Source organism: Talpa occidentalis, unplaced genomic scaffold, assembly GCF_014898055.3.
Source record: "Talpa occidentalis isolate TD23 unplaced genomic scaffold, MPIMG_talOcc4v2.1, whole genome shotgun sequence".
Taxonomy (NCBI): Eukaryota; Metazoa; Chordata; class Mammalia; order Eulipotyphla; family Talpidae; genus Talpa; species Talpa occidentalis.
The window spans coordinates 146,037,129-146,062,755 of record NW_026555331.1 but is presented as its reverse complement, the minus strand read 5'-3'; the positions used below and the strand labels follow the sequence as shown (position 1 = coordinate 146,062,755).

The 25,627-nt window shown below is 49.5% G+C and overlaps 1 protein-coding gene across 3 annotated transcripts in view; it reads left to right on the top strand.

Moving 5' to 3' along the window:
• HIPK2 (homeodomain interacting protein kinase 2) overlaps positions 1-23,684 on the top strand; it is a 139,150-nt gene extending 115,466 nt beyond the window's left edge. The window contains exons 3-10 of one of the 3 annotated variants that reach the window (XM_037514346.2): positions 2,323-2,446; positions 2,652-2,771; positions 4,515-4,601; positions 6,267-6,451; positions 11,438-11,600; positions 15,555-15,762; positions 16,606-16,727; positions 23,498-23,684. In XM_037514346.2, coding sequence (XP_037370243.1) covers positions 2,323-2,446; positions 2,652-2,771; positions 4,515-4,601; positions 6,267-6,451; positions 11,438-11,600; positions 15,555-15,762; positions 16,606-16,727; positions 23,498-23,641 — 1,153 coding nt within the window. In that variant the 3' untranslated portion in view covers positions 23,642-23,684. Of the gene's footprint in view, positions 1-2,322; positions 2,447-2,651; positions 2,772-4,514; positions 4,602-6,266; positions 6,452-11,437; positions 11,601-15,554; positions 15,763-16,605; positions 16,728-23,494 lie in introns of all 3 variants that reach the window. The other 2 variants (XM_037514337.2, XM_037514352.2) reach the window with 2 other exon arrangements.
• The last annotated feature ends 1,943 nt before the right edge of the window (positions 23,685-25,627 follow it).

The following is a 25,627-nucleotide window of genomic DNA, read 5'->3' as shown; positions in this document are numbered from 1 at the left end:
CAGGGAGGCCCTGCTTTTTTTTGATGGGAGATGCTGGAGCCTGTCAGCTGAGTTAGCCCTTCACCAAGAGACAGAAACTGGGAAAGTGTCCGCAGGCTCCCCTTGGTCTTCTTGAGGCAGCAGAGGCAGTGACTGAGCTGACTGGTGGGAGGGCAGGCACATGGTCACATCCAAAAATGCCACCAAACCAGCCTTTCCTAAGACCTGACGTCGAGACCAGCGTCCAGGCTGCTGGAGGCAGGGCCCAGGTGACGGGAACGGGGCGGCCGCATGGACGCGCTTGACCCCAGCCAGGGAGAGGGGTGTCTCTTGAACCAGGTCAAGAACTCCTCTCCCGAGAAAGTCCATGTGTGAGGGGCTCTAGAACGGGAACAGAGAGAAAAGCCAGTTCTGACCCCCCTATATGTTAGAGCCAGGCTGTTTTCTCTGCCATGTTCTTTTCAGATGCCCCCCACATTTCTAAGGGATGCGTCTTTCTCAGTAAACCCAAACCATCTTTTTTTTTTTTTTCCCCAAAATTGTTTATTGAGGTAAAGTAAGTTTACATCTTTGTATCTCCTCTAGGGGCTATAAAGCCTCTACAGATGTATTTTTTTTTAAGATTTTTTTTTAATTTTATGCATATAAGAATTGGGGTACAGGCCAGAGATGAGGGGGGAAGGGGTGAGAGGATTCACCAGAGACAGAGTGGGGAACAGAACAGGCAGATTGAAATACACTGCTGAGGGGAGCAGCGAAACCCAAACCATCTTTAATGAGACTGAGCGCGGTGCTCTCATCACGTGTGCACGCTGACTGGGCAGCTGGCCCTGGTCGCCCTGGCGTGTGTGGGTGCACTGGACTGGGCGACGAGGCCGCTTGTGGGGATGGGGCCCTGTGACCCCAGACAGTGCAGCAACAAGGTGTCACCAGACAGCCACGGCGCCCCCAGTGCATCCGGGCCGGGGCGGGAGCAGCCTCCTGTGCTCACACGAGGGCCGGCGACCAGGTGGGAGCAGACAGGACCCATGGGGTGAAGGGCCAGGAGCAGGGAAGGTGCCCAGCACTCGGGGAGACAGACAGCGGCTCCCCCTCCTCCCGAGCCAGGAAAGACCAGTCTTGACCAAGGAAACAGGGATCTGGCTGCCCTAAAGCACCAGCAGATTCTTACATCTGAAAAACCGAGACTTTGTAACAAGACATCTTGGGGTTTGTTGTTCAGATTATTACAGAGAAAAAAAAAAGTTCCCAATTAGAGCAAACGTAAAGGAGGAAGTTGGGGCGGTGGTTTTTAAGTGGATGGAATGGTTCAGCTGGAAGCTGGGAAACTAGCAGAGGCGTCCTGCGCACAGGCTTCCTCCCACACCCCCACACCCCCAGGGCCCTGCGCTGCCCCCTCCTGGCTGCTGAGGGGTCCAGCAGGAGGGAGCATCTCCCCAGCTTAATCAAGTCACCAGAAACCTAGGGAAACATCGAGCTGCAGGCGAAGGCTTTTATTGTCAGCACAGCTACATTTAAAAACAAAATTAACTGTATTTATATCTCATACTTGAAGCCTGGGTCTCTCAAATGCACCCCTTGCTTCATCGCGACAAATTGTTAGGGAAGAAGCTGCTTTCTGTGGTCTGCGTGGTCTTGACCACCAAATACCTGTCTTTTCGGTGAGTTGAGGCGATTTCCTTAGACGCCCCAGCCTGTCACTTGGCTGGCCGGTGAAGGGACAGACCGTAATGGAATTTCAGGCAGCCCCCAGCCTGCCTCTCATGGAAAAGTTTCTGTAATTGTGACATTACAGGAGAGAAATGGAAATCGTAAAGACAATGTTTCCAACGTTTGATGCGCATTTTTCAGAAAGGGATAGTGGGCATAAGGGGTGCTGGCCAGAATCCATTATCCTGGGTGGAGGCAACTTGTCCCATCCCCCACTGACGGCAGAACACTTGCACTCCAGCCTTCCTCTGGAAGAACCAGGCTCTCCTACCGAAAGGTTGTCTCCCCGGCTTTCAGCTCTGAGAGACTGAGCGAGGTTCTGCTCACACGCCTCTAACACAGTCATGATTCGGTCCGGTTGGGGTATGGTGGGATGGGGGGCCATAGCTGTGGTTCCCAGTAAGTCTGTTCTACTGCCACAACCTACCCTGCATTTCAGCCAAGCCCCACCTGAGCCAGTTCCCCACTAATGGGGAAGATCACCCCAAAACACTGGGGGGATCAGTGCCCCACAGCATGAGGGGGTGAGTAATGGTTTGCAGGGGGTTGCAGGATAGGATTCTACGAGGCATTCATATCAAAAGAGCCCCCCGCGTTGCCTGCGACTCATCACCTCTCCTCCTTGTGTTTCAGGGCCCCTGAGATCATCCTCGGTTTACCTTTCTGCGAGGCGATCGACATGTGGTCTCTGGGCTGCGTCATCGCAGAGCTGTTCCTCGGCTGGCCGCTCTACCCGGGGGCATCAGAATACGATCAGGTGGGTGCAGAGAGCGGGGTGCTGGCCAAGGGTCCCCAGACCACACACCCCTGAACCTGGCTTTTCTGTATCCTTGTTCTTTTTCACTCCTTTCTTCCCCTTTACAACTGTCGTTTTCACTTTTTCTCAGAGGCACTAGAGCCATTAATATCCCATATGTACGGTGACAGTAAAGTCCCGACCTCATTCTCTTCATTTCTTGCAGATTCGGTATATTTCACAAACACAAGGCTTGCCGGCTGAATATTTATTAAGCGCGGGGACAAAGACAACTCGGTTTTTCAACCGTGACACAGACTCGCCATATCCTTTGTGGAGGCTGAAGGTAGGCAGAACCTCCCACTCCTTGCTGACGCCCGACACCCCGGAAGGAGGGTGCAGGGGATGGGGGTGTGCTTTGGAAATGGCATGTCGCTGGATCTCGCTCGGGGCAGCGTCTGGGAGGCCTCTCGCGCGGCCTGGTGTGCATGGAGCAGAGTGTGCACAAGCACCTCTTGCCTCCGCTGCCGCCGCCCACCAGGTTCAAGTGCCCTCAGCTGTGATTGCTACAACTCCTGGATTTTATTTAGTAAACCTGGGTGTCCTAGGTTTGTGCTAAATAGAGAAATGAAACAGCCCCAGCCCTCAAGGAGTTTACGGTCCGTGAGATCGAACCAGACTCTAGCCCCGTAACAAGTGCCCTGGGAGGAACAGGATGGGAGCCACGAGGAGCCCACAGCAAGGTCAGGGAGGGGCGAGGGCTGGCCTACAGCCTGAGGGTTTCCAGCAAGGAAAGTGGCTTAAGGGCCCTGCATCCCCAGGCCCAGCTGGTCCCGCCAGCCCGCAGTGGGGCAGAGTCCTGTTCACACCTTAAACTCTTGGGTGGTTTTACTTCAGTGGAAACATACTTTGCTTTTGCTTTGATCTGTGTTTAAGTGATTAGAATGGATGCATTTCCTGGGAAGGTAAAGAGTAGAATCTTGGGTATGTTTTATGTTCATTGTAGTTTTTTTTGGGGGGGGGGTTGGCAAGAGAGCTAGGTGGGTGTTTTGGGTTTTTGTTTTTTTGTTTTTTGTTTTTTTTGTGTGTGTGTCTCTGACAGAAACCACAGCCAAGTTCTGATACGATTTAAAGATCATGTGTAGCCTACAGTCACAAAAGATTTGGGAAGGAGATTCAGGGGGTAAGCGGACACCCAGGCTGTGAGGGGAGGGCCGGCGCATGGCGCCTGTGAGGGTGACTGGCCCAAGGTCAAGTCCAGTGGAGAGTCCTGGCTGGAGGAGGGTGAGGCCAGGTAGGAACACCTTCACTCCCACGTCTTAGTTAAGAGCCTCAGTCCTGTCTGTCCAGCTGTTCCCGGGATCAAAGCCCAGCTCTCAGCAGCACCAGGTGTGTGCCCTTAAGTGAAATGTTCAAGGATGAATAACTTTCTATCCTTAGATGAGTCCAAAACCCACAGTAGTGATGGGGAGCAGCGGCTCCCTGGCTGAGGCCATTGTGGGGACCGCATGCCTGTGGCCCAGCCCTCAGCGGACGGGGTGGCCGGGAGCATAGACTCGAGCCTGCAGCCACCTCTGGGCCTTGTGACCTGTGCCCATCTCGCCCCCTGGAAACTGGGTGCCTGTCGTCCTACCCCAGACGGCCGCGGAGGGGGTTAACTGAGCTCCTCACTTTAGAATAATGCCCAGCACGTAGTAAGAGCCATGTGCACAGGCGTTGATTCAACCAAATTAAATTAAAATGTAAAAACGCATGAAAAAGGGCTTCCGTTTCCTTACAGAGGAGTCTTACCTTTTCATTTTTCCAACAGAGGTAACATTGTGGACTCTTACCTTATCCCTTAAACTTAGGGAAGAATGTAGGGGTGTCAGGAGGCAGCATATCTTACTCATCTTAGAATCTTCCAGGCCAGACTCAGAGCAGGTATGAGAAGGGAGTTAGTGTGAGGGTGAAGAGCAAGAGGAATTAATGTGCAGGTCACTTTAAGAAGAACCAAACTCTCCGCTGACCCGGGAGAAGCTTCAGGGTTTGAGTCAGAGCAACTAGGAGATGAGCCACATGCCAACCCGCCCTTGTCTCTCTCGAGCAGACCCCGGATGACCATGAAGCAGAAACGGGGATTAAGTCGAAAGAAGCGAGGAAGTACATTTTCAACTGTTTAGATGACATGGCGCAGGTAAGCCGGGGAGTAGGGGGTGCTGCCCTTTGAAACCCAGCACGACCGGGCTCTGCCGAGGTGCCCGGCTGGGGGTAGGCAGTCACACCCCTGCCCCCCCACCACCACGGGGCTGACCGGTTCTGTCGCCTCGACATGCCAGCCTTCGAGCACCAGCTGACTTGGGGACACGTTTTCAGCCTCACCCCGGCTCCTTGAACACAGCTGCCAGTTACCGGCTTCCATTTCTAAATAGTCCGGGCCAGTCCCGTGGGTTTTCCTGAGACGTGAAGCTGGGCTGTGCGTTTGAGTTTAGTGCCCGTGAGTCGGTGTTTAAGTCCCAGAGCTGCCCTCACCCGGCACCACAAGCTAAGGCTTCAGACCGCAGACATGTTGTTTTCGAACAGTCCTGGAGGCCAAAAGCCTGAAATCAGGGGTTCAGCAGCGCCAGGCTCCCCTGAGGCCCTGCCTCTCTCCTGCCTGCTGGGGGCTCCCTCCCTCCAGCCTCTGCCTGCGCCTCACTCAGTCTCACCCCTGCGCTTGCTCCAGCCTGTGTCCAGGTCACCTGTTCCTTCTCTTATAAAGACACCAGTCATTGGATTTAGGGTGCACCCCGACTCCAGTGCTGCCTCATCTTAACATCTGCAAGGGCCCTATTTGTAAATAAGGTCACATGATAGGTACCTGCATTAGGACTTCAGCAGCTCTTTCGGGGGAACAGAATTCAGCCCATGCTCTGTCTCTCTCAGCTTGCTTTCACCTTTGTGCGTTCCAGAGAAAATTCTGGAACTTTGGCTATTTTTAGCGTGAAAACTAGTCTAAAATCAGGGCAACCCAAAGTGAGTTTTTCTTAAAAGCAATGAGAAGTAACACTATAGTCCAATAAACACTTAGCGCACCTCTTACTGCAGATGAGTGTAACCAAAAATCATGATTCTGAGTAAAGTATACTTGTCAGTTGATTAGAAGCTTAGATTGTCTGAGAAAACTGAAATTGCTTTCCAAGAGCATGTCTTGGAAAATACAGAAAGCATCACCAGGCAAGCCTTTTAAAGGCAAGCCCGATACAGACGTGCCTTCAGAAGAAAACCCACGCCTGGTCTTGGCCAGAGGCGACCAGTGAGCACAGGGCAAAAGCCCTTCTCGACTCGCAGCCATGAGAGGGTGCAGGCCGTGGGTGCAAGAAGAAGAAACTCAGGCCCCCACATTTCCCCTGAAGGTTCAATAAACAGACCCGTGCTCCTGATTTCCTCCTGCTTGGTTGTGGTGGGGGTGGGAGGGCACTGCATATAATTGAACATCCTAACCGCTTTGAAGCGTGCCACTCAGTAGTGTGAAGCACCTGCACACGCTCTTAGGCGGCCAGTCTCCAGAACTGTCTTTCGTCGTTCTTGTTTTCAGTGGGGTCGATGAGACCCTCAAAGCAGGAGCAGACTCCGCAGCCATCTGTGCCTCAGCAGGCACCAGTGGCGCCCCCTCCCGGTGCATGGCCCAGCCCGGCCTGCAGAGACCGCAGCCTCCGGACAGCAACAGGCTGTGGCAGCACCTTCAACAGGGCAGATGCAGCCTTCCAGGGGTTGATGGGGTGACAGAGAGATGAGGCTGGACTGGCAGGGCGGAGGATATGGGAAGTCAGGGAGAGGGAGGAGCAATGGGGTCTTGTAACCTGTCCCCGCTTGCTTCCAGGTGAACATGACGACAGATCTGGAAGGGAGCGACATGTTGGTGGAAAAGGCAGACCGGCGGGAGTTCATTGACCTGTTGAAAAAGATGCTGACAATAGACGCTGATAAGAGAATCACCCCGATCGAGACCCTGAACCACCCCTTCGTCACCATGGCGCACCTGCTCGACTTCCCCCACAGCACACAGTAGGTGTCCTGCTCCGCACTCAGGCCAGGCGCCGGCAAACATCCCTTTAAGCCCCAGAGAATCAGTCCTTCAGGCTTGTGGCCAGTGTCTCTCACAGCTGCTCAGGTCTGCCCTTAGAGGCAAGAGCAGCTCTAGCCAAATGGGGCTGTCTTCCCAAAACGTGATTTAGCAGAACAAATGGGGACCTGGGCCTCAGTTTGCTTTCCACCAAAGAGGGGGGAACCATGGCACGAGGCGAGCACCAGGCAGTGACGGGCCCTGAGGCCACAAGGTGCCCAGATGGCAGTGGCCTTGGAGCAACGGCATGTTTAGGGCCAGATGGCTCTGGAGCCGTCTGCGTGGACTCGGGCTGGTTGGGACTCGGCATGCTGTGTGCTAGGCCAGGTGCTGGGGTGCAGGGGGAGCCCTGGCCTACAGGAGCTTAGTGTCTATAGGAGAGAGAACGGTAACAAATAACACCCAATAACCAGGCTGCTGCCAGGGGAGGTGCAGGTTGCAAGGGGGCATGTCGTGGGGAGCTGTGCTGGGGCGTGGGGGCAGCCCTGAGGACCAGACCTTCCAAGGGTGCATGGGGGCAGCTGGTGAGGAGGCCACGAGGGCAGCCAGGGCAGCGCCTGCGCAGAGCGGCCCACATGGGCAGACTGAGCTGGGGTGCATGGGGGAGATGAGGCCCCAGATCAGCCGGGAAAGCACTTCGTGGTAAAGATCTTGGCCTTATCCCAAGAGCAAGGGGATGTTATGAAAGGATCCCTAAGCAGGGTACAGCCAGTCAGACTTGCCTTTTAACAAATCCAGTGAAGCTGGAAAGAAATGTCCATCGGCCCCAGCGCCTTGGAGGTGGTAGGTAACTTCGGGCACTATTCCAGAGGATGGCAGAAGCAGAAACCCTTTTAGCTACTGGAAAGACTGGGGGAGAAGGGCAGAAATGGATGGTTCCCTTTCAAGAGGGAGGCTGTAAAACAGGAGGAAGAAATAGAGGCACAGCTGGGAAGTGGGGCATCTCTCAGTGTGGAGACCTGAGCACGTCTAAGAGCCGAGGGGAGTGTGTGGTAGCAAGTGAGAGATGGATAAGAGGTGTTCAGGGGAGGAAGAGGCCAGTGTCACCGGGAGGTGGCTGGAGGAGGGAGCAGAACAAAGTTGGGGGAGCTTCATCCTTCTCTTGTTGAGACCAGGGCGGTTGGTGGCTTAGGAAGGGCAGAAAGGATCAGATAGTCAGGGCGGAGGCGGCCGCGGGGTGAGCAGAGGAAGACGGCAGACTGAGCACTGAGGTGGTGTGTGAACAGGGTGGATTGTGGCTGCCCCCGAGGGAAGGGCTGGAGAAAGCAGATCGCGGGGTGCATCCAGGTTGGCCTCTAGCCAGGCTGCTAAGAGGAGCAAACCGATGGACAGATGTATGATGTTGATATTAGAGCCGTCGTCATCCAAGAGGCTGGCTGTGGGAGGCTGAGCGGGAAGGGAGGGTGCGAGGAGACGGAGCCATCTGATCGACTCCAGGACTGGCTATTACAGTGACAGTTGTACGAGCCAGATGGCTGAGAACACGGCCAGGGACGGGGTGCTCGGTGGGCAGTTTGGGGAAGTAGAATGGTTTCCAGTTTGACAGCCCCGAGTGGCCGGGGTGGACAGCAGCCCGCTAGGGGTGAGGGGGAGCTGAGAAGCCAGGTGTCTGGCAGGGAAGCAGTGGGACCTCTGCGGTCTCCCTAGGTGGGCAGGGTTAAACAGCAGAAACTCATTTTCTTAGGATTCCAGAAGCCCAAGATCTAGATGTTTGGCAGAGTTGGTTCCTGGGCTCTGGGTGGTGCCTTCTCCCCATGTCTTCCTCCCGTACAAGTCTGTGTCCTGTTTCCTCCTCCCCCTAAGGAGTTGGATGAGGGCCCACCCTAGTGGCCTCATTTTACCTCTGTAAAGATTCCATCTCCAAACTCAGTGATTTTCGAATTGGGGGTTAGCGCTTCAACATATGAATGGGGGGGCATAAATCATCCCCTAACAGGAGGTCGGGGGGTGGGGGGGTGTCTTTTCAGCTTCTCAACCCTGAGGTACTTGGGATGTGAAAGAATAAACAGCCACGTCCTGGGTGGAGCAGGGAAAGATGCTCGCTAGGCCAGGAAGGGAGGGAATGTGTGAGCAGAGGCTGGGTGGGGAGAAGGGGCGTTTGTGGAGCACGCTGGCCCTGCTGTGGCCAGACTCAGATTGGGCTGAGTCTCGAGGCTGGACTTGGCCTGAACGCACATGCAAGACGTGGGTGAATGGCACCCGCTGCGGGCGTTGCTTCCTCTATTGCAGGTCTGTTCCTTACCAGTTGCTATTAAGCAAGTCAAGTCGCATTGCAGTTTAATTTAGTACATGTTTGAGACAGCCGGGCTCCGGCACAAAGGAGGAAGTCAGGTCAATCCCTTGCAAACTCTTACAGGATTTGTCTCATTTCTGGGCGTGGTGGGGGTGAGCCAAGGGGTGTCAGTCTCTATACCCTGAAAGGAAAGCAAGCTTGGTGATTTGCTGAATAGGGCTCCTGTCAGAGCAGTCTTTTTATATTCAAGGGTGAAGTGGAGTGACTGAGAGACAGCCCTGGGTAAGAGGTGGAGGAAGGTCAGCCACCTACGCAGGGTTGGGGGACAGCCGCCACACAAAGCCTGGGCCTGGCTGAAGACTTCTGGGTGCTGCCCGTCTCCAGCTTCTGGAAGGAAGTAGCAGTGACATGCTTCACTCTGCTTGGTGAAGGCCGAGCTTGGAGCATCGGCTTCAAATTCAGAATTCGGTGTGGGGCCCAAGAGAAGCACTGACAACCGAGACTCAGAAAATGGGTCTCAGAAGGAAAGACAGGTCTCTTCACACACCTGAGAGGTGGCCGAATCCCTGATGGCCCCTAGAACTGGGGAGTCTGTGGCAAGTGGAAACTGCCAGCACCCCACCCCATCCACCACCACCACCACCCCCCGCTGCCCCAGCAGCTAGATGAATAGGTGAAAGAGACCCACTGCTTGCTCCTCACCAGGATCCTCACACACAAATTCCATTAAGAACTCCTGTAGGGAATGTGCCTGCCTGTAATGGCAGGAGGACACGGAGCAGGATCTCCATGATTCGAGCAGACAGGGTGAAGGAGGACTCCTGGAGTTCTTGGTCGGTTTTGAAGGCTTTTACTTGGATTTACCAGGTACACAGCAAGCAGGAGGGCCAGGGGGCCAGGAGGCTGGCAGGCCTCCCAGCCCCCAGCAAGTCTTCACTCTATCTGGGCTCTCCGGCCTCTCGTGGCCTCTGCTTCTCTGCTGTTCCGTTCTTTCGTTCTATTTGCTTCTGCTGGAGTCCCCATGACGCCGCCCCTATAAGCCCAGTCTTAGCCCAGGTGAATCCCATCTACCTAGGCCCACACCCTACTCCAGGTGCCCGCCATCAGGCATGCATTCAGGACCGCAGGGATCCATCATCAGTCCTAAAGGCGGGAGGGCAGAAAAGCCTGATGCCTTTTATTTCCCCTACACTGCCTCTTCCTGAAACCCCAGGAAACCCCTGAAACCCCAGACCACCTCACTTAGAAAATTCTAAGTCTAAACATTTTCAGTCTTCATTGTTGTAGTCCTTCAGCCTCCACGTGAGAGCACTTAGCAGCGTGCTTGGTGCTTCATCGATGCTCGGAGCAGGTGGGCATTACCAGCATTGTCAGTTTTCCGCTCTGGGTACCTGTCGGTCTCTTTCCTTTCCTTGTTCATTGCATGGCGTCCTGCAGCAGCGTGATTAGCCATTAACTCAGAAAGAGGATTCTCTGTGCATGTCTAAGTCCATTTAGAACATCTTTTATGGAAGGATGTTTGAGGACACCCCACAAGCTTGGCCCCAAGTATAGCTCATCTAGAGTATGCAAAATCGTATCCATGTATATCTTACCGTAGCGGAAAACCATTGTTTTTTATATTCACTTGTTACATTCATTAAAATTAAAATATTTAAAACTGAAGTTTAAAGGAGGTCTGATTATCGTGAATGCTGGCAGGTGAGGAAAGGTCAGCTTGGGGATTAGACAGCGAGGTGCACGAGCCCCCGCCCGCACGTTCTGAGGATGCGCTGCCACACTCTTCCAGAGCTCTCCGCTCAGGGCCTCCGTGGCTCCACCTTTCCTTGACGCTGGCGTCAGCATCAGTTACACCTTCCCTTCATAATTGGGGTTTTGTTTTGATTGACGAATGCAACAGAAGGAGAAAAAGAGGGAGAGAATTTTTAATTTCGTGTAACTGGACAAGAACTAGGAAAGAAAAAGGATCTGTGAAGGTTGTGAGTAATTAGCTCCTGACCTTGGCAGATTCCCTATCCCGTAACTGTAAGCTTCACCTTTATTCAGAAAATTGGGGCAGTCATTGTGTCTCCCCCTCATAGTGGCTGTGGGACCGAGTGAAAGGAGGCTGGCAAACAACCGCCACAGCTCTCCATCACAGTTGGCCGCTGCTATTAATTATTAGTGTGATTACTGTTCATTAGTGCTCAAGTCCAGTGGGGAAAGCCGCCATCCCGCACCGTGCCAGGCTGGCTAGTTCCCTGGCTGTCCCCTAGGTGGTGCCGGTGCTCCGGAGTGGCTGGCAAGGGTGCCCACGAGATGTCTTTTGAGAAGGTGAAGGCAGGTAGGCAGCTGCTGCTTAATGTTTCCTGTCAGAGAACTCAGGTGTTTGCTCGTGGACCAGAACTACGCGGCACGCTGAGGATGAGCGGTGACGATGGAGACAGGTTGGCAATGGAATGTGACAGAGGCAGGTGCCAGGGAGAATGGCTCCCCGCCCAGCATGGGAGGAGCAGGGTCAGGGGGGACATGCATTAAACAACGCCGCCCCTGGCACATGCAAACTTGGCGTGGGAACCCCGGGAAGTCTGGACCCCAAGGGCAGTTTCTCCTGTGTCTTGTTCGCTGCATTCACCGTCCTCCACCTCCTCCCCTGTGGCCCTGCGCTACCTCTTCCTGGTCTCATTCTCACCGGTCTCTGCCTTTTCCTGAACAGCGTCAAATCATGTTTCCAGAACATGGAGATCTGCAAGCGCCGGGTGAACATGTACGACACGGTGAACCAGAGCAAAACCCCCTTCATCACACACGTGGCCCCCAGCACGTCCACCAACCTGACCATGACCTTCAACAACCAGCTGAACACTGTCCACAACCAGGTGAGCGAGGGCCAGGGCGGGCAGGCGGCGGGAGGGCGCGCAGTGGGGATTTGCTGTCCCTCCCAGCCCCGTCGGGAGAGCAGACTCTCCAGCATCCTGTGTTGTGCGGTCAGCTGTGCGGGGAAGCGACTCCTCCCAAGGTGACGGGGACACCCAGGCACTCTGCCCCTCTGAGGGTCCCAGAAATGACTAGAAGGAGTCGTTTCTCAGATGGCTCCCGTGGTGGTTTTCTCCATCCTCCTGAGGACACAAAGGAGCACAGTCCTTTTCTGTCTGACATCTGCCTGGCAGAGAACCCTAGAACTGGAAGGGACGCCAAACATCGGACAGTTCAGCCCCCCCCACCTTGTGGGTCCACATGACATGAAACCTGCCCTCTTTCCAAGTCATGCAGGGAGCCAGTTCACTGGTCTGGCACCAGAGTCTGAGCAGGTAGAACTAAAAAGGACGGGGAGCTAAGGCTTTCTTACCGCAGATGTCCAGCCATTTGCAGAAAATTAGCAGAATCCAGCACCTACCACACAGCTTGAAATATGGGTGATGCCCAGGGGGTATTACTGACATGACTGGAAACAATACAGTCCGTGGGGAATGGGGACAGGGAAGTGACCTACCAAAAAAAAAAAAAAAAAAAACAAGGGCCCCCAGAACAGGACCTCCATTCTCTTGTACTGGATTCTTTCATCAGTCGGGGTGGAGTTAGGAGGGGGCTACTCAGGACACACCCAGGCTTAAGCAACGAGGCTTGCTTCCCCCTCCAGTGGTGTTGGTACTAAGCAGCGTTATTACTAGGGGCCGATGTGTCATGCGCAGACCTCTTCTGGCTTCCGAGCCACAGGTATCATCCTCTTCCTAGCCTGCATATCATCATCTTCTTCATCACGTCTATCTTAGAGGAGGAAACCAAGGCATGGAGGGAGAGTCTCTTGGCCAAAGCTATTTTCTAAGTTCACCAGGGCTCTGAACCCGACACCCTAAAAATCTCCGCGCGTGCTCACACAGCACCAGAAATCACAGAAGCTCTTCAGTGCCTCTCCTAGTGGCGTCTGCTCTTTAATTCAGCCAGACCGCCTTTGTTCACAAGTGCTCCTGGGAGAATGCTTGCCTCGTCTGAGCTGCTTGGAGCTGTTTGCCTGTTGAGATATTTGGAAGCAATAAAATACATCCACAGTCACGTGGGTGGAAGTAAGCTATTAAGCTACGTGAACGCTTCCTTGCTGCGTTCAGTGTGTGCCTGCTTGACCGGCCAAGCGCCCTTTTCCCTAATGGGCAGTCACTTTCTCCGCTTCCTAACACTTCTGGGTTACCCCACTGGTAACTCATCGCATGGGGAGTCCTCTCTTGGGTGCTCCATATTTAACGCTACGATTGGCTGCTTCTCTTAGCATTCCCGTGGTATTCTATTATTCAGGCCTAGGCTTCTGCCAAGAATTTTCATTTGGGTTTATCGCCAAGCTTGAACCCCTTCCTTCTGAATGCCAAGTCATCTGAACGTCTATAACTGCTTCCAGGGATCGCTGCTTCCTTTTATTTATTTATATACTTTTTAGCCAGCCCGTGTTACCAATAAACATGATGCTTTTTCTTATAAACTTGTTAGCTGTGGTGGCTCTCTCCAGTTCTCTCTGCTCCTCTGGGTGATGGGCTAGCTACCTGTGCACCACAGGAGGTCTAAGAGGAGCAGAGAATTCCCCCCGCCCCCCACAGGTGCTTTTTCAACTGCTCCTTAGGCAGGATTAAAAACTGGGGAGAAACCATCTGCATAATTGCCACCCTGGGGCCTGGGACCCATGTCAGGACACAATTCCATTTGTCCTCAAGTCTACAGAGAACTGAAGACTTGGGCTCTGAAGGAGCTCAGAGTTTCCGTGCTGTGAGATCCTGCAGAGTGCAGACTAGCATGGGAAGACAGGCAGGAGGAGCAGGGCGTGTGACAGAATCAAGAGGAGGGGAGAGACCACTGTGGGCCAGAGTCAGAGCTGGACCGGAAGCCTTAACTGTGTGAGAGCAAAGCAAGGGGCTGTGCTTTTAAACAGGGGTCAGGAGGATTTTGCTGTGGACAGGAGGCCCAGGCTAAGCCTGGGAGCGCAGGCGCCTGCAGAGAACCCCGTAGGCGAGATGGCCGGGCTGCGCCCAGAAGACAGCGAGCAGCCTGGCATGGCTGGTGCCAAGACATGGCGGGCTGGGGGAGACTGACTTAGAAAGGGAGGGCCGGCCTCACTATGGGGCAGGAGGTGAGCCAGACCCGGGTGCACAGTGTTTGTCAGGCAGTAACGTGAGATTTTGGAGCAGGGCTGGCGACGTGCACCACCTTTGGGAAGGATGTTCCATCCTCTGTGCCCGAGGAGTACGGGAGAAGTGCAGGCCAGAGGTCCCAGTCAGGGCTGTCCGCTGTCCGGGCATGGAACGCCTCCATGGAGGAAGTCACCACTAAAAAGAGCCCTGGTTTCTGGGCCCTTTCAGAAGAAGAAGCGGCAGGATCAGGGACTGACCGGAAGGTGACATAGCCGAGCCACCTGGGTGGGGGCCAGAGGATGTGGGTGCCACACCGAGGAAAACCCTGAGGTGCTAAGACCTGGGGAGAGTATGCACCTTGGCTGCAGAGTCTGAGCACAGGAACTGTTGTCTGTGCCGACAGAACAGGGGAACGTGAGTCACGTCACCCGTAACAGATGCTGCCCACCTCGTTCCCAGCCAGGCTACCAGAGGTGACCATGGGATGCTGTAGGAACAGACACTGTGACTGAATCTTACAATCCAAATGTTCTCTCTCATGCCCTATGATTTAGTGATTACTTGCAAATGGCTTTGCTTTGCGTTGAAACTCAAACATCTTCATCAATTTTGACAGGCCTCCATACCCTCCTTGAAAGTCTCTTTCGCGTGTGTGTGCTCGCTTCGTCCTCCTTATTCTGTAGTCCTTGCAAACTTGATTGGCAAAACCTCATATAAACACCGTGAACTCGAAGCTAAGGCAGAGATGGGGTGCAACTGGAGAATTCCTGGTTTAGAATTTCTTTTCCGCCCATGGCCTTGCTTCCCATGGAAGTTCAGTCTCAGCTGATGTCTCTTTCTGAAAGAGAGAGCACATAACTTCATTTGCTTTACCCATCTCCAGGAAAGTCGTCTTGGCCCACTTTTCTCTGCCTTCCAGCCTTGATAGCTGAACTCCAGCTAAGAATACACCAAACTCAAGCCAGAAACCCCAGCCTCGGCCTGTCCCTCTCCCTTCTTCCAGCATATGTTGATTTGCAGTGACAAGCCTGCAGCCATCCCGGAGAATCTATAAGCAGCACTGACCCAGACCTGAGCAGGGGCCCTTCCCAGGCCTCCTCTGTCCTCCTCCAAGCTCCAGGAAGCTGGGCCCAGGCCTGCAAGGGCCTCTTCCCAGGTCATCCTCCTGAGTATGGGCCACTCACCAGCTCCACACAGAGGGGAGCGTGCAGAGCTTGGGCACATGGCTGGCAGGTCCATATGTGGATCAAAGGCCCTCAAGTTGTGGGATAAGGTGGGGGCAGGCAGTGCTCCCCCGTTAGTGCATCCAGTGCAGAATCCAAAGAATCCAAGAATCTTACCTGAAGCCTGGCCTTCCAGGTTGTCAGGAAGGTGTGCTTGCTGAAGTGGAAGAGCAAGTCTTAGGCCATTTCCAACCTCATTTTCAGCTCTGCCATATTTAGGCACCGGGCACGCAACTTCCACTGGGTTGAGCCTTGCAAATGCCAGGAACGGGCCTGAGTTGAGCAGCGACGGTCACGTGGCCATAGCTACGTGCTTTTCCCTGAGACTTTTCAGCTGTATTTCCACCGCCTCTGTTCTGGCATTTTTGCTCTTGATTTTTGTTTGTTGGTTCTTCTCTAAGTTCATTTACTTGATTTGGATTCGTGTCTCCCCCCATGCCACCACCCTCATTTTTTATTTTTGTTTATTTTTGTTCAATCCCCGTCATTCCTTTAGGCTCCCTCCTCCACCAGTGCCACTATTTCCTTATCCAACCCCGAAGTCTCCATACTAAACTACCAATCTGCACTCTACCAGCCCTCAGCGGCGTCCATGGCTGCGGTGGCCCAGCGGAGCATGCCCCTGCAGACGGGGACAGCCCAGATCTGCGCCCGGCCAGACCCCTTCCAGCAAGCTCTCATCGTGTGTCCACCCGGCTTCCAAGGTAAGGACAAGCAGGCACAGCCTCTCGCCTGCTTCTGACTGGACAACCCCTGGGCGCTGACCCCTGCAGTTTTCTGTCCCACTGACTCCCCTGAAGTCAAGTCCTCTTTGTTTCTTTGGGTGAGAGCATTGGCACAAATGAACTGAGGGGCCTTAGTTCATTCACGGCCAGCCTAGAACAATAGGACTTATGCTCAGCCCAAGACACCTTGCTGCTCTCACCACCTGCCAGTCATTTTGTCCCTGGCAGGCTGTCTGTCAGTAAGCATATTTTCATGCCGATGTCAGCTCTTGCACTGCCTCCTGTGAAATATCCAGAAACTGCCCATCTCTGACAGCCAACAAGGCCTAGTTCTGTGTGAGAAGTACCTCCCAGGACATCCCCCACCCCAGCAGCCTTTGGCCATGCACCCCAACCCTCATCTCCCAAAAACCCTAAGAAGCTAGAGTTAACTGTGTCCTTGGCTACAGTTTCCACAGAAAGCTGGAGAATGTGTTTTTGCAAGCTGCGAGGCACAAGCATGGGCGTGGCGCAGTCTCCCTGAGGTGCTGGCCTTGACGCCCCCCATAGATCTTCAAGCAGTAGCTTCTCTGTGCTAATTTATCAGCATAACCGTTCCACCTGTGGCTTTTGCTGACCTCCAAGCCTTTGAACACATGCAAGGTGGTTTTTTTTACTTTAAATCTCGAGTTAGAAACGACAGGGGAGACTTGCCGAGTCCAGACAGGGCCTGTGGGGACAGGAAGGGGAGTGGAGAGCTGGACACACCTGGCTAGGAAGAGTCTCCTGTTCCCACTGTTCCTGTCATTCACCCCTCCTTCCCTTGCCCACTCTCTGGAACAGGACTGCAGGCCTCTCCCTCTAAGCACGCGGGCTACTCCGTGCGCATGGAAAATGCAGTTCCCATCGTCACTCAAGCCCCCGGAGCTCAGCCTCTTCAGATCCAACCAGGACTGCTTGCCCAGGTAATTCTTTCTCTGCTGTTACCAGTATTGCCATTGTCTCGGTAATAACGCTCACAAGAGATCTGTCTCTGCTTGTTCCCACCTGGTGACAACTTAGGTGCTTCAAGTCATTAGAATATCTCGGTTAACAATCAAAAAGACAGTAGGTGATTCACCATCCTGTGTGTCTTCCTTACACTCCGGAGAAGTGTAGATGGGGGAGTCTAGGGAAATTATTAGTATTATTATATCTTTGTCATGCAAATGAATATGGGAGACCCAGGTTTTAATCCTAAGTCTGCTAATAGCGGCTGTGACCTAAGGCAAGTCGGTTAACACATCTTGGCCTGAAACTTCCCTTGGCCTGAAACTTCCCTTGTAAAATAGATTTTATTTTAAGAGCTAAAAAGGAAACTTGGAGGTTACCTCCTTATTTTATAGTTTTAAAACCAGAATCACAGAAGACTTGAGCTGGAACCTTCCTTATCTGTTCACTCTCTGACAGTAGGAAGAGATCACAGAGGTGAAAGCACTTGGCAGTGTGTAAAGTGTTAAGGCCACAGTGATGCAATGATAATAGATTCTGTCCTTACGGATGCTTGAACCTTAGTTAAAATACATCATCATTATGCCAAGCACTTTACTGCTGTCGACTGATTTAATCCCCACGACAACACAGTGAGAGATTTGTCTCCACTTGACAAGCAGGGAGAATGAACTGCCATCCCTGGCACAAAGTCACACAGCAATCACGTGACAGATCCAGGACACAGACCCCAGTCGGACATGAGCATGTTTTAGCCACCAGGCTTTACTGCTTCTTTCCGAGATAAGTTTCAGTTGATTGTGCATGTCTGCTGTGACTATGAGTTTTGATGCTGGATCATTCATACATAATGTAGTTGGGATTTGTGCATCACTGTTCATAAGTGAAAAATGGCATGTACTTTCTTATCGAATCAATACTTGATTTGAATATCAAGGTTACACCTTGAATAGGTCGGACATTATTACCTCTTCTCTTTTCTAGAGCAGCTTAAGATTGATATTACCCATTCTTGGTCTCTTTGTTCTTATATCCAAATCAACGCTGCGGGCGACCGCCCACACCGGCTCCGGGCAGCACGCACAGTGTGTAAACAGAAGTCCTTCTGTATTTAAAGCAGGTTTTCTGCTCCCTCCTCTCACCGGTCTCCTGCTTTCTTTTATTTGCACAGTTTGGTAGTGGGGAGTTCACAAAAGGCCAAGATAGATCAAGAGAACAAACTACAGCTCACTCCATGGGCAAAAACACTTGTTCCTCCTTTATCTGAGGAGCAGAATTCTAGGCCGATCCCCCAGGTGCTCCTCTGTGAGCCAAAACCTACAGAACTATGTGTGCTTTAAAGGGTAATTACAGAGCCCTCTTTGTGTTTGCACACTTAACCCTAGTAGCTGGGAACCATCTCTTGAAAGAAACAATAATTAGCATCTCTTATTAGCTAAAATAGACATTTTTCATTGCTCAGTTTGGTGGAAACCAGTAGGCTTAGCATTTCTGAATTTGTTTCAGTCCTTTAAACATAGCAGGGAAGAGTTTTACTTTTTGCTTACTTGAAAGAGTCCCTAGAGTGCTGTAAATCTGCAAATGGATTTAACCTAAAGCTGTAATTGAACAAAAAATATATGTTGAAGGTATTTAATCGTTGCGGTGTTTACAACAGGGAACTACTAGAACTAAATCAAACGTTCACCATGGCAGGTACTGAATGTGAACTAAACTGCATGCGTAAAATAGAATACCATGTAGCCATTAAGAAGGACTGGGTAGCCAGAGGATCTTGAAGTGAGAAGATTTCTAAGATACATTAAGTAAAAAACTTCCTACCCTGCCCCATGTAATATCGCATTGTCTTTCTTTTTTTATTGGTAGTTGCTTTTTTTATTCTCTCTCTCTCTCTCTGCTTGTCACTTAATCCTTGTCAGTATGTTAGACTGTTAAGGTAGAGCTCTCGCGTCGATTTTTTTTTTTCAGGTAACTTTTTTTGGGTTTATCACATTGCATAACTGTCAGGTGTGCAGCCTTTATCTTCCCACATCTGTAAATATTACATTCTGATCACCATCTAGTTTCATTCTCATGGATATTTGTAAGTGGCCCTTGCAAAGGTCAAAAATAAACGAACTTATAAAATGAGTACGGTAGCTGTAAAAAAGCTATATTCAAACAGCTAAACTGATGCCTTCATTTTTCTCTGGGTTTCAGGCAGCAACACTCCAAATACTATTATTTTCTTTAAATATATCTCAAAAGTTGACGTGGTTCTTATTTTCACATGTAAATGTTTAAATCTTTTCAGGGGTTTTAAATGTGAGAATTTAGAAATGATGTCTTTGAATCCACTTCCCATGCTAGTTTCATTTGTGTTGTCCTGTTCCCAATCCTCCCATCTGCATCACAGGTCCCCTCAAAGGGAAACAGTCTCTGGGGCACCCCAAAGACATGTGCATGAAAGGCAGGGTGTGATTACACCCCATCATTTGGTACAGCCTGAAGGAAACTGTCACCTCCATCCTCCCAACCCCAAGCCAGGGTTGGCCTCTTGACCATCATCAAATTGTGAATGAGGAGGTATGAGTAGGTAAAGATGAAGAGATGGGTATTACCATTCTTAACTGAAATATTGACTTTAGCTCACTTTTCAAATGACAGGATCCAAATCCTCTCTGATAACAACAAGGCAGGAATAGAAATTGAGTCCCTCAAGATCTGAGATTTCTTGTGGAGTCCACCCTTCCAGAAAGAAGGTTTTGTTTTCTATATATAGCACACGAGCCCCTTGAAATGTTTCCCTAAGGACAAATTGTTGACCTGAACTCTTTAGTTTGTCCAAAATACTAAATCTCAATGCTTCTCCCTCAAAACCTCCCTAGTAACATTTCCAACAACCAGTCTTTCCGTCCATTGTCTTGCTACCAGTTTCTATACTATTAACGAATATGTTTCTATACTTTCTTAACAAGGAAGACTTTTTTCATGCCACCTTTATGCAGTTACCACCAAATCTGATCAGAGTAGGGACTGATGGAAGGTGAAACTTTAGTTCTCTAGCCCACCCCATCCCTGTACATACAAGCATACTTGAGCATGTGTGGGATTATACATTTTCACTCTGCTTTCTCTTCTTTCTCTCATACAATTCTTTCATTCAGTCTCTTTGCAGTATTTACATAATTATTATCAATTCATCAATTATTCTCAGCTTAGACTCATTGTATCCATTGATTCTATTTCCTATCCTGTGCAACTTTTTTCCTGGAGTTAGTGGTTGCCTCAGATTTTCATTGGGTTGGTTTCCTTCTGCATCTATTATTATGCCACCCTGAACTCTTCCAGAGCCATAAAAGGTTTGTGTGTGATGTGTTGACAGGTTTGAGCATTCTGAAAAATTTGGCATCTGGTTGGTTGCTTGCTTTTTTGTCTTTCTGAAAACTTTTAGGATCCTTTTGGCCCACATGGTCTGAAATGTCCACATGGTCTGAAATGTCCACATGGTCTGAAATGTCCACATGCTTTCTTGTGGGTCTTTTTCACACATTGTCTTGGACACATTATTTACCTCCTTTTAATTTGTTACTTTTTCTTTTATTTTTCCTTGTTAATTTTGTCCCCTCCATTTTCTCTGTTCCTTCTTTGTGAAATTCTCATTAATAGGATTGATCTGAAATGATACTCTGATTTCCTATCATTTCTCCCCCTCTTCTCTATATACACACATATTCTATGTATGCTACTTTTTTGAGAGATTTTCCTCATTTCTTTTTTTTTAAAGATTTATTTTATTTATGCAACAAGCACTAGGGTACAGGCCAGACATGTTGGGGGGGAGGTAAGAGAATTCACCAGAGACAGAGTGGGGAACAGAACAGACAGACTGACTGAAATACACTGCTTAAGGGAGCAGCGGGGAGACAGGAGAGGTCTGCTGCGCCATGTGGGGATCGAACTCGTGCTGTAGAGGCTGCGGATAGCCTCATAGGTTGCATCTTAACCCCTTGTGCCACCAGGGAGGCCCTCCTTATTTCTTTTTTAAATCTTCTCTGGAAGTATTCATGTCCATTGTCATAATCCTCATTTCTAAGAGTTCTTATCTTCTGAATATGGATATCTATGTCCATATCTATCTAACTATACATATATACTATGTATACACACTTATATACATATATATTTTAACTCTATGATGATATTAATTACAGATTTTTGGAAATTTTCTTCTAATTCCTATACTTTTTTTGTTTCTTTTAATTTTTTTATTCTCTTTCTTGTTAGAAATGGACTTTAATACCCTGTTAATCCTTGACTGTTCACTCATGTTTGAGACTGAAGCACTAAAACACGAATTGGGAGACTTTGGGGGCAGGAAGACGGGACTGTTGAATATAAGCTTCTCTGTCAGTGAGCTGAACATTCTCATTGGCAGAAACCCTGATCTTCAAATGTATCTTCAGTTTCTTCTCTTGGACTAGTTGGTTTCCCCAGAGAGAATCTTCCAGCCTCCTGTTTTTGGAGGGTGAGGGACTTGAGAGTGAGGGCAGAGCATGCACCTACCTGCCAGGAGTCTGGGAACTGACAAGTGAAGGAAACTCGTGTGTTAACATGCAGACTTGACCAGAGATTCCCCAGCCTGCTAACTCACTTTGGAATCGCTCTTGTGTTTTCCAGCTTCTAAAATTTTGTTCACTGTTCTTGTCTCTCCCTGCTGTCTTTGTCTTTTTGGGTCTAGATATTCTTTTATTCCTTCACTATCATTTAAGTTGGGTTTAGATAGAGAGCAATAAGTGCATATGTTTAACTTACTGTATTTCTGGGCAAGCTATTTAGCCTGTCTGTTTTCATTTATTCACCTGAAAAATGGGAGGAAATAATAGTCTGTACCTCACAGGATTGGTGTTTAAGATGCAGTCAGAAAACCTACATATGGTCTTAACTCTGTGCTGGGCATACAATATGAATCAAAATATTAGCTCTACTCTTATTTATTATAAGGTAGTGATCCATCTAAATTATAGAAATGTCTGATGAAATGTCATCTCAAAGGAGTTGAACTTACCCGTCAGTTCTACTTACTGTGTTAGAATTCAGCAAACCTGAAATATAGTTAACTGCAGTTAATAGCTTTGGTAGAATTGCTTCCTTCATTTTCCAACAAATGTATATTAAGCACTTGTTGCATAATCTGTGGTCCCCAAACTTTCTGCCTATATCAAACAGATCAATAAGCAAACAGGCACTATCAGAAAAGTATGAGAGCTCATTGGGCCTCATCTACTACATGAGAAAGGTGGACCAAGTGAACTGTCCACTCAGATCTAAAATGTGGTTATGTCCTTTTTATACACATCACTATTAAGTCTTGACTCAAATGTGTAATCTGTTTCCAGAAGTGCTTGTTTAGACATTTGAGCCTAAACACACATGCAGTTGGTGGAGCACTATATTATACAGATTACCCAGTGTGAGTCATGTCCAGCTTGATGGAATATGAGCAATAACTAAGATCCCAAAGCTTTAAATCCTTAACCTGCCCAAGAGGTATTTTACCTAAGTGTCTAACTTTAAGAACCTCTTTTTTTTTTTTTTTTTTTTTTTTTTTTGTGGGCCCCTCGCCGGTGGCTGGGGATCAAACTGGCGCTGCAGAGGCTGCGGGCAGCCTCACAACCCAGCGCTCAACTGCTGCGCCACCAGGGGAGGCCCACTAAGTGTCTAACTTTAGACAGCAGTGTTCAACCTGGATCATTTAATAACCAAAGGCAAGCAGAATATAGATTCCCCCCCGCCACTATCCAAAAATACAGTTTCTATTTGATATGATTTGATAGGTTATTTTTTGAGTTTGGCAATGCTCACAAAATTTTTTCTGTGTGAATTAATGTTAATGGCATTTCCAGACCCCCCTGCCAAGTGATATCAAAAAGATTGAGGATACAGAGAGCTTACAATACAACACACACACACACACACACACACACACGAAATGTCTATTCAAGGAGGAATCATAAAAACTCATTATAGATTCATAAGAAAAATCTTAATATTTATGAAGAATTAAGCTGTGGGCCGTACTCTCTCATTTTTGTTTTGAAGGGCCAAAGTAATCCTCAATTAAGTTCCAAATCCCAATTAAAATTTAACTTTACGGCGCCAGCTTTGCCCACCTGTGTTTGTGCAGGTGCTGCTCCTTTCCATTCTCTTTCTCCTCATAAATTTGTCCTTTTAAAAATGAAAAAAATAAAAGAAAAATTTAACTTTACATTTGTTTGCTCTCAAATGTAGGCAAGTGCCAGATATTTGATGATCGCAATTATGTTAACTTAAGAAGATAATGTAAGTTGGACATCCAGATTCTAATTGATAAATAAAATATTAAATAAAAGATACTAGATGGAAAACTTCTTGAGGGCAAAGAGTTGCACTTGTTTGACCCAGCTCACTCTCTTGCATGTAGTTGTGTGACACAATGAATCATTAATGAACTTTCAGAAACTTTAAGCTTTGCTCATTAAAGAAAATTTATAAATAAATCTCTTCAACACAAATTAATTTCTTCCATACAGTTCTGTTGAGTTCTGACATGTTCATTTTCTCTCCCCTCAATTTAGTTTTTGAGGCCAAAGGCCAGGTTTCCACTTCACACCCACATAGGACCTAGCACAGGAGAAGTTCCAGACACAGAATAAGCACGTTTCATACAAACTGGTAATGTGATTAGCAAGCTTGGTGACTGCAAATGTCCTCTGTGCTACAGCAGGCCTGGCCAAGTGGGACCCAACAGATCCTGCTCCCCCCAGCGTGGCAGCAGCTGACGGGAGTGGCCACCCACACATCGGTGCAGCACGCAACTGTGATTCCTGAGACCATGGCGGGCACCCAGCAGCTGGCCGACTGGAGGTGAGTGGGCAAGCGGGTGTGTTTGAATGAGAGCCATGTCCACTGCTGACCCAGATGGCTGCTGGGCTGAACTCTACCGATTCCCCTGGTTGGCAGAGGACACTTTCAGTTAAGAATATAAGGTGGAGGGCCTCCCCGGTGGCGCAGCGGCTGAGTGCTGGGCTGCGAAGCTGCCTGCAGCCTCTGCAGCGCCGGTTCGATCCCCAGCCCACCGGCGAGGGTCCCACATCACGCTCAGACCTCTCCTGTCGCGACCATTGCTCCCCTCAGCAGTGTATTTCGTCAGTCTGCCTGTTCTGCTCCCTCCTTCTCTGGCTCTGGTGAATTCTCTCATCCTCCGGCATTTCTGACTGTACCCAGTGCTTGTATGAATAATAATATCTTAAAAAATCGGGCAGGTACACCCCTTCGCACCTCTGACCATCTCCATAATGACCAGGATCCTCCCCCAAATTCCTTTCTGACTGAAAAGACTATTGAGAATTAAGAGCTCTCATAAAAGGGAGAGGGGTGGAGACATATGTCCCCAGTCAAGCCTCAGCTTCCTCTCTTCCTGTTTCTTCCTTCTTCCTGCTGCTGAATGCATAGGATCTGTCCTTCAGCCCTACTGACCTCCCCACTGACAACACCGCATGTGAACCCCTATTCGGGGGAGGTGCTCTCAAACCAAGTAAAACTGGGTGTGCATTATCTGAGGCAAAATACTTACCTTTTATGAGCCTTAGTTTTTTCTTCAGTAAAGTGGGAATAATAACAGTTCTGGATTGTGGGAAGGTTTAAATTAAGATAAAACACAAAGCACTTGGCCTGTATTTACATGGCCCGAACAAGCACCTGGTACATGGACAGGCAATAAATAAATCCGTTATCTTCCTTTCCTCATTGCCATGGGTTCCTGCTCAGCCAGACGGCCTTCCCTCTCACTCCTGAGTTACAGCCACAAAGGAAAAGCTATTAGATCCATTTTTTTTTCCTCACCTCATTTTCATCACACCTATGTTGAATTCCCTTTTTCCTTCTTTCAGCATTTTTACCTCACTCACTTCCAGCAATAACACACAGTCATTCATGCATATTTACTTGCTCCTCCCTCCCTCCTCACCTTCTACCCTGTTACCACAGCATCCAATGAATTTTCAACACATTTTCTTTCCAGTCTCTTCTCCAAAGACTATCCCTCCCTCATCATGGCTAATAAACAAGAGAAGTACGATGCTTGACATGGAAAAAGAATGCCATGTCTGTAGGAGAAATAGCAACAACAAAATTAAAAAGCCGTAATGTCAGTTTCTGAAGTCCACATAAATGTCCAAAAGAGTCTATCAAGGGGCCTCCCTGGTGGCGCAAGGGGTTAAGCACAGCACTATGAAGCAATCCGCAGCCTCTGCTGCACAAGTTCAATCCCTGGCTTGCCAGGGAGCAACCCACATGGCGCAGCAGACCTCTCCTGTCTTGCCCGCTGCTCCCCTCAGCAGTGTGTCAGTCAGTCTGTCTGTTCTGTTCCCCACTCTGTCTTTGGTGAATCCTCTCACCCCCCCCACCCCCACATATTTGGCCTGTACCCCAGCTCTTGTATGCATAAATAAATCTTTTTTTTTTAAGTTTTTTTTTAAAGTCTATCAAATTCTCTACAGAAGTGTCTACTTCTTATTTTTGTCCTAGTCAACCTTTTCCCCAAGTTGGAAGATAAATTTTATGCTTTCAAAATTCAAATGATTCTCTTTTTGCTCTTCACTGTTTTTAAGTGGGCTTTATAGGACAGTCTCTGAATTAATCACCACGTTTACTGTTTTTTTGGAAAACAAGCTTTTGAGCTCCATACAATCCCCACCTAAGAGCTTTTGAAACATCACCCAGCTTCAGGATAACTGCCAGTATTTCTATAAACATGTGTCTGACTGCTATTAATTTTGATTTAATACCAAATTCTACGCATGTCTAGTCAACCTTCAGTTAATCTAATTATTCATTCAGCAAGCGTGTAATTAAT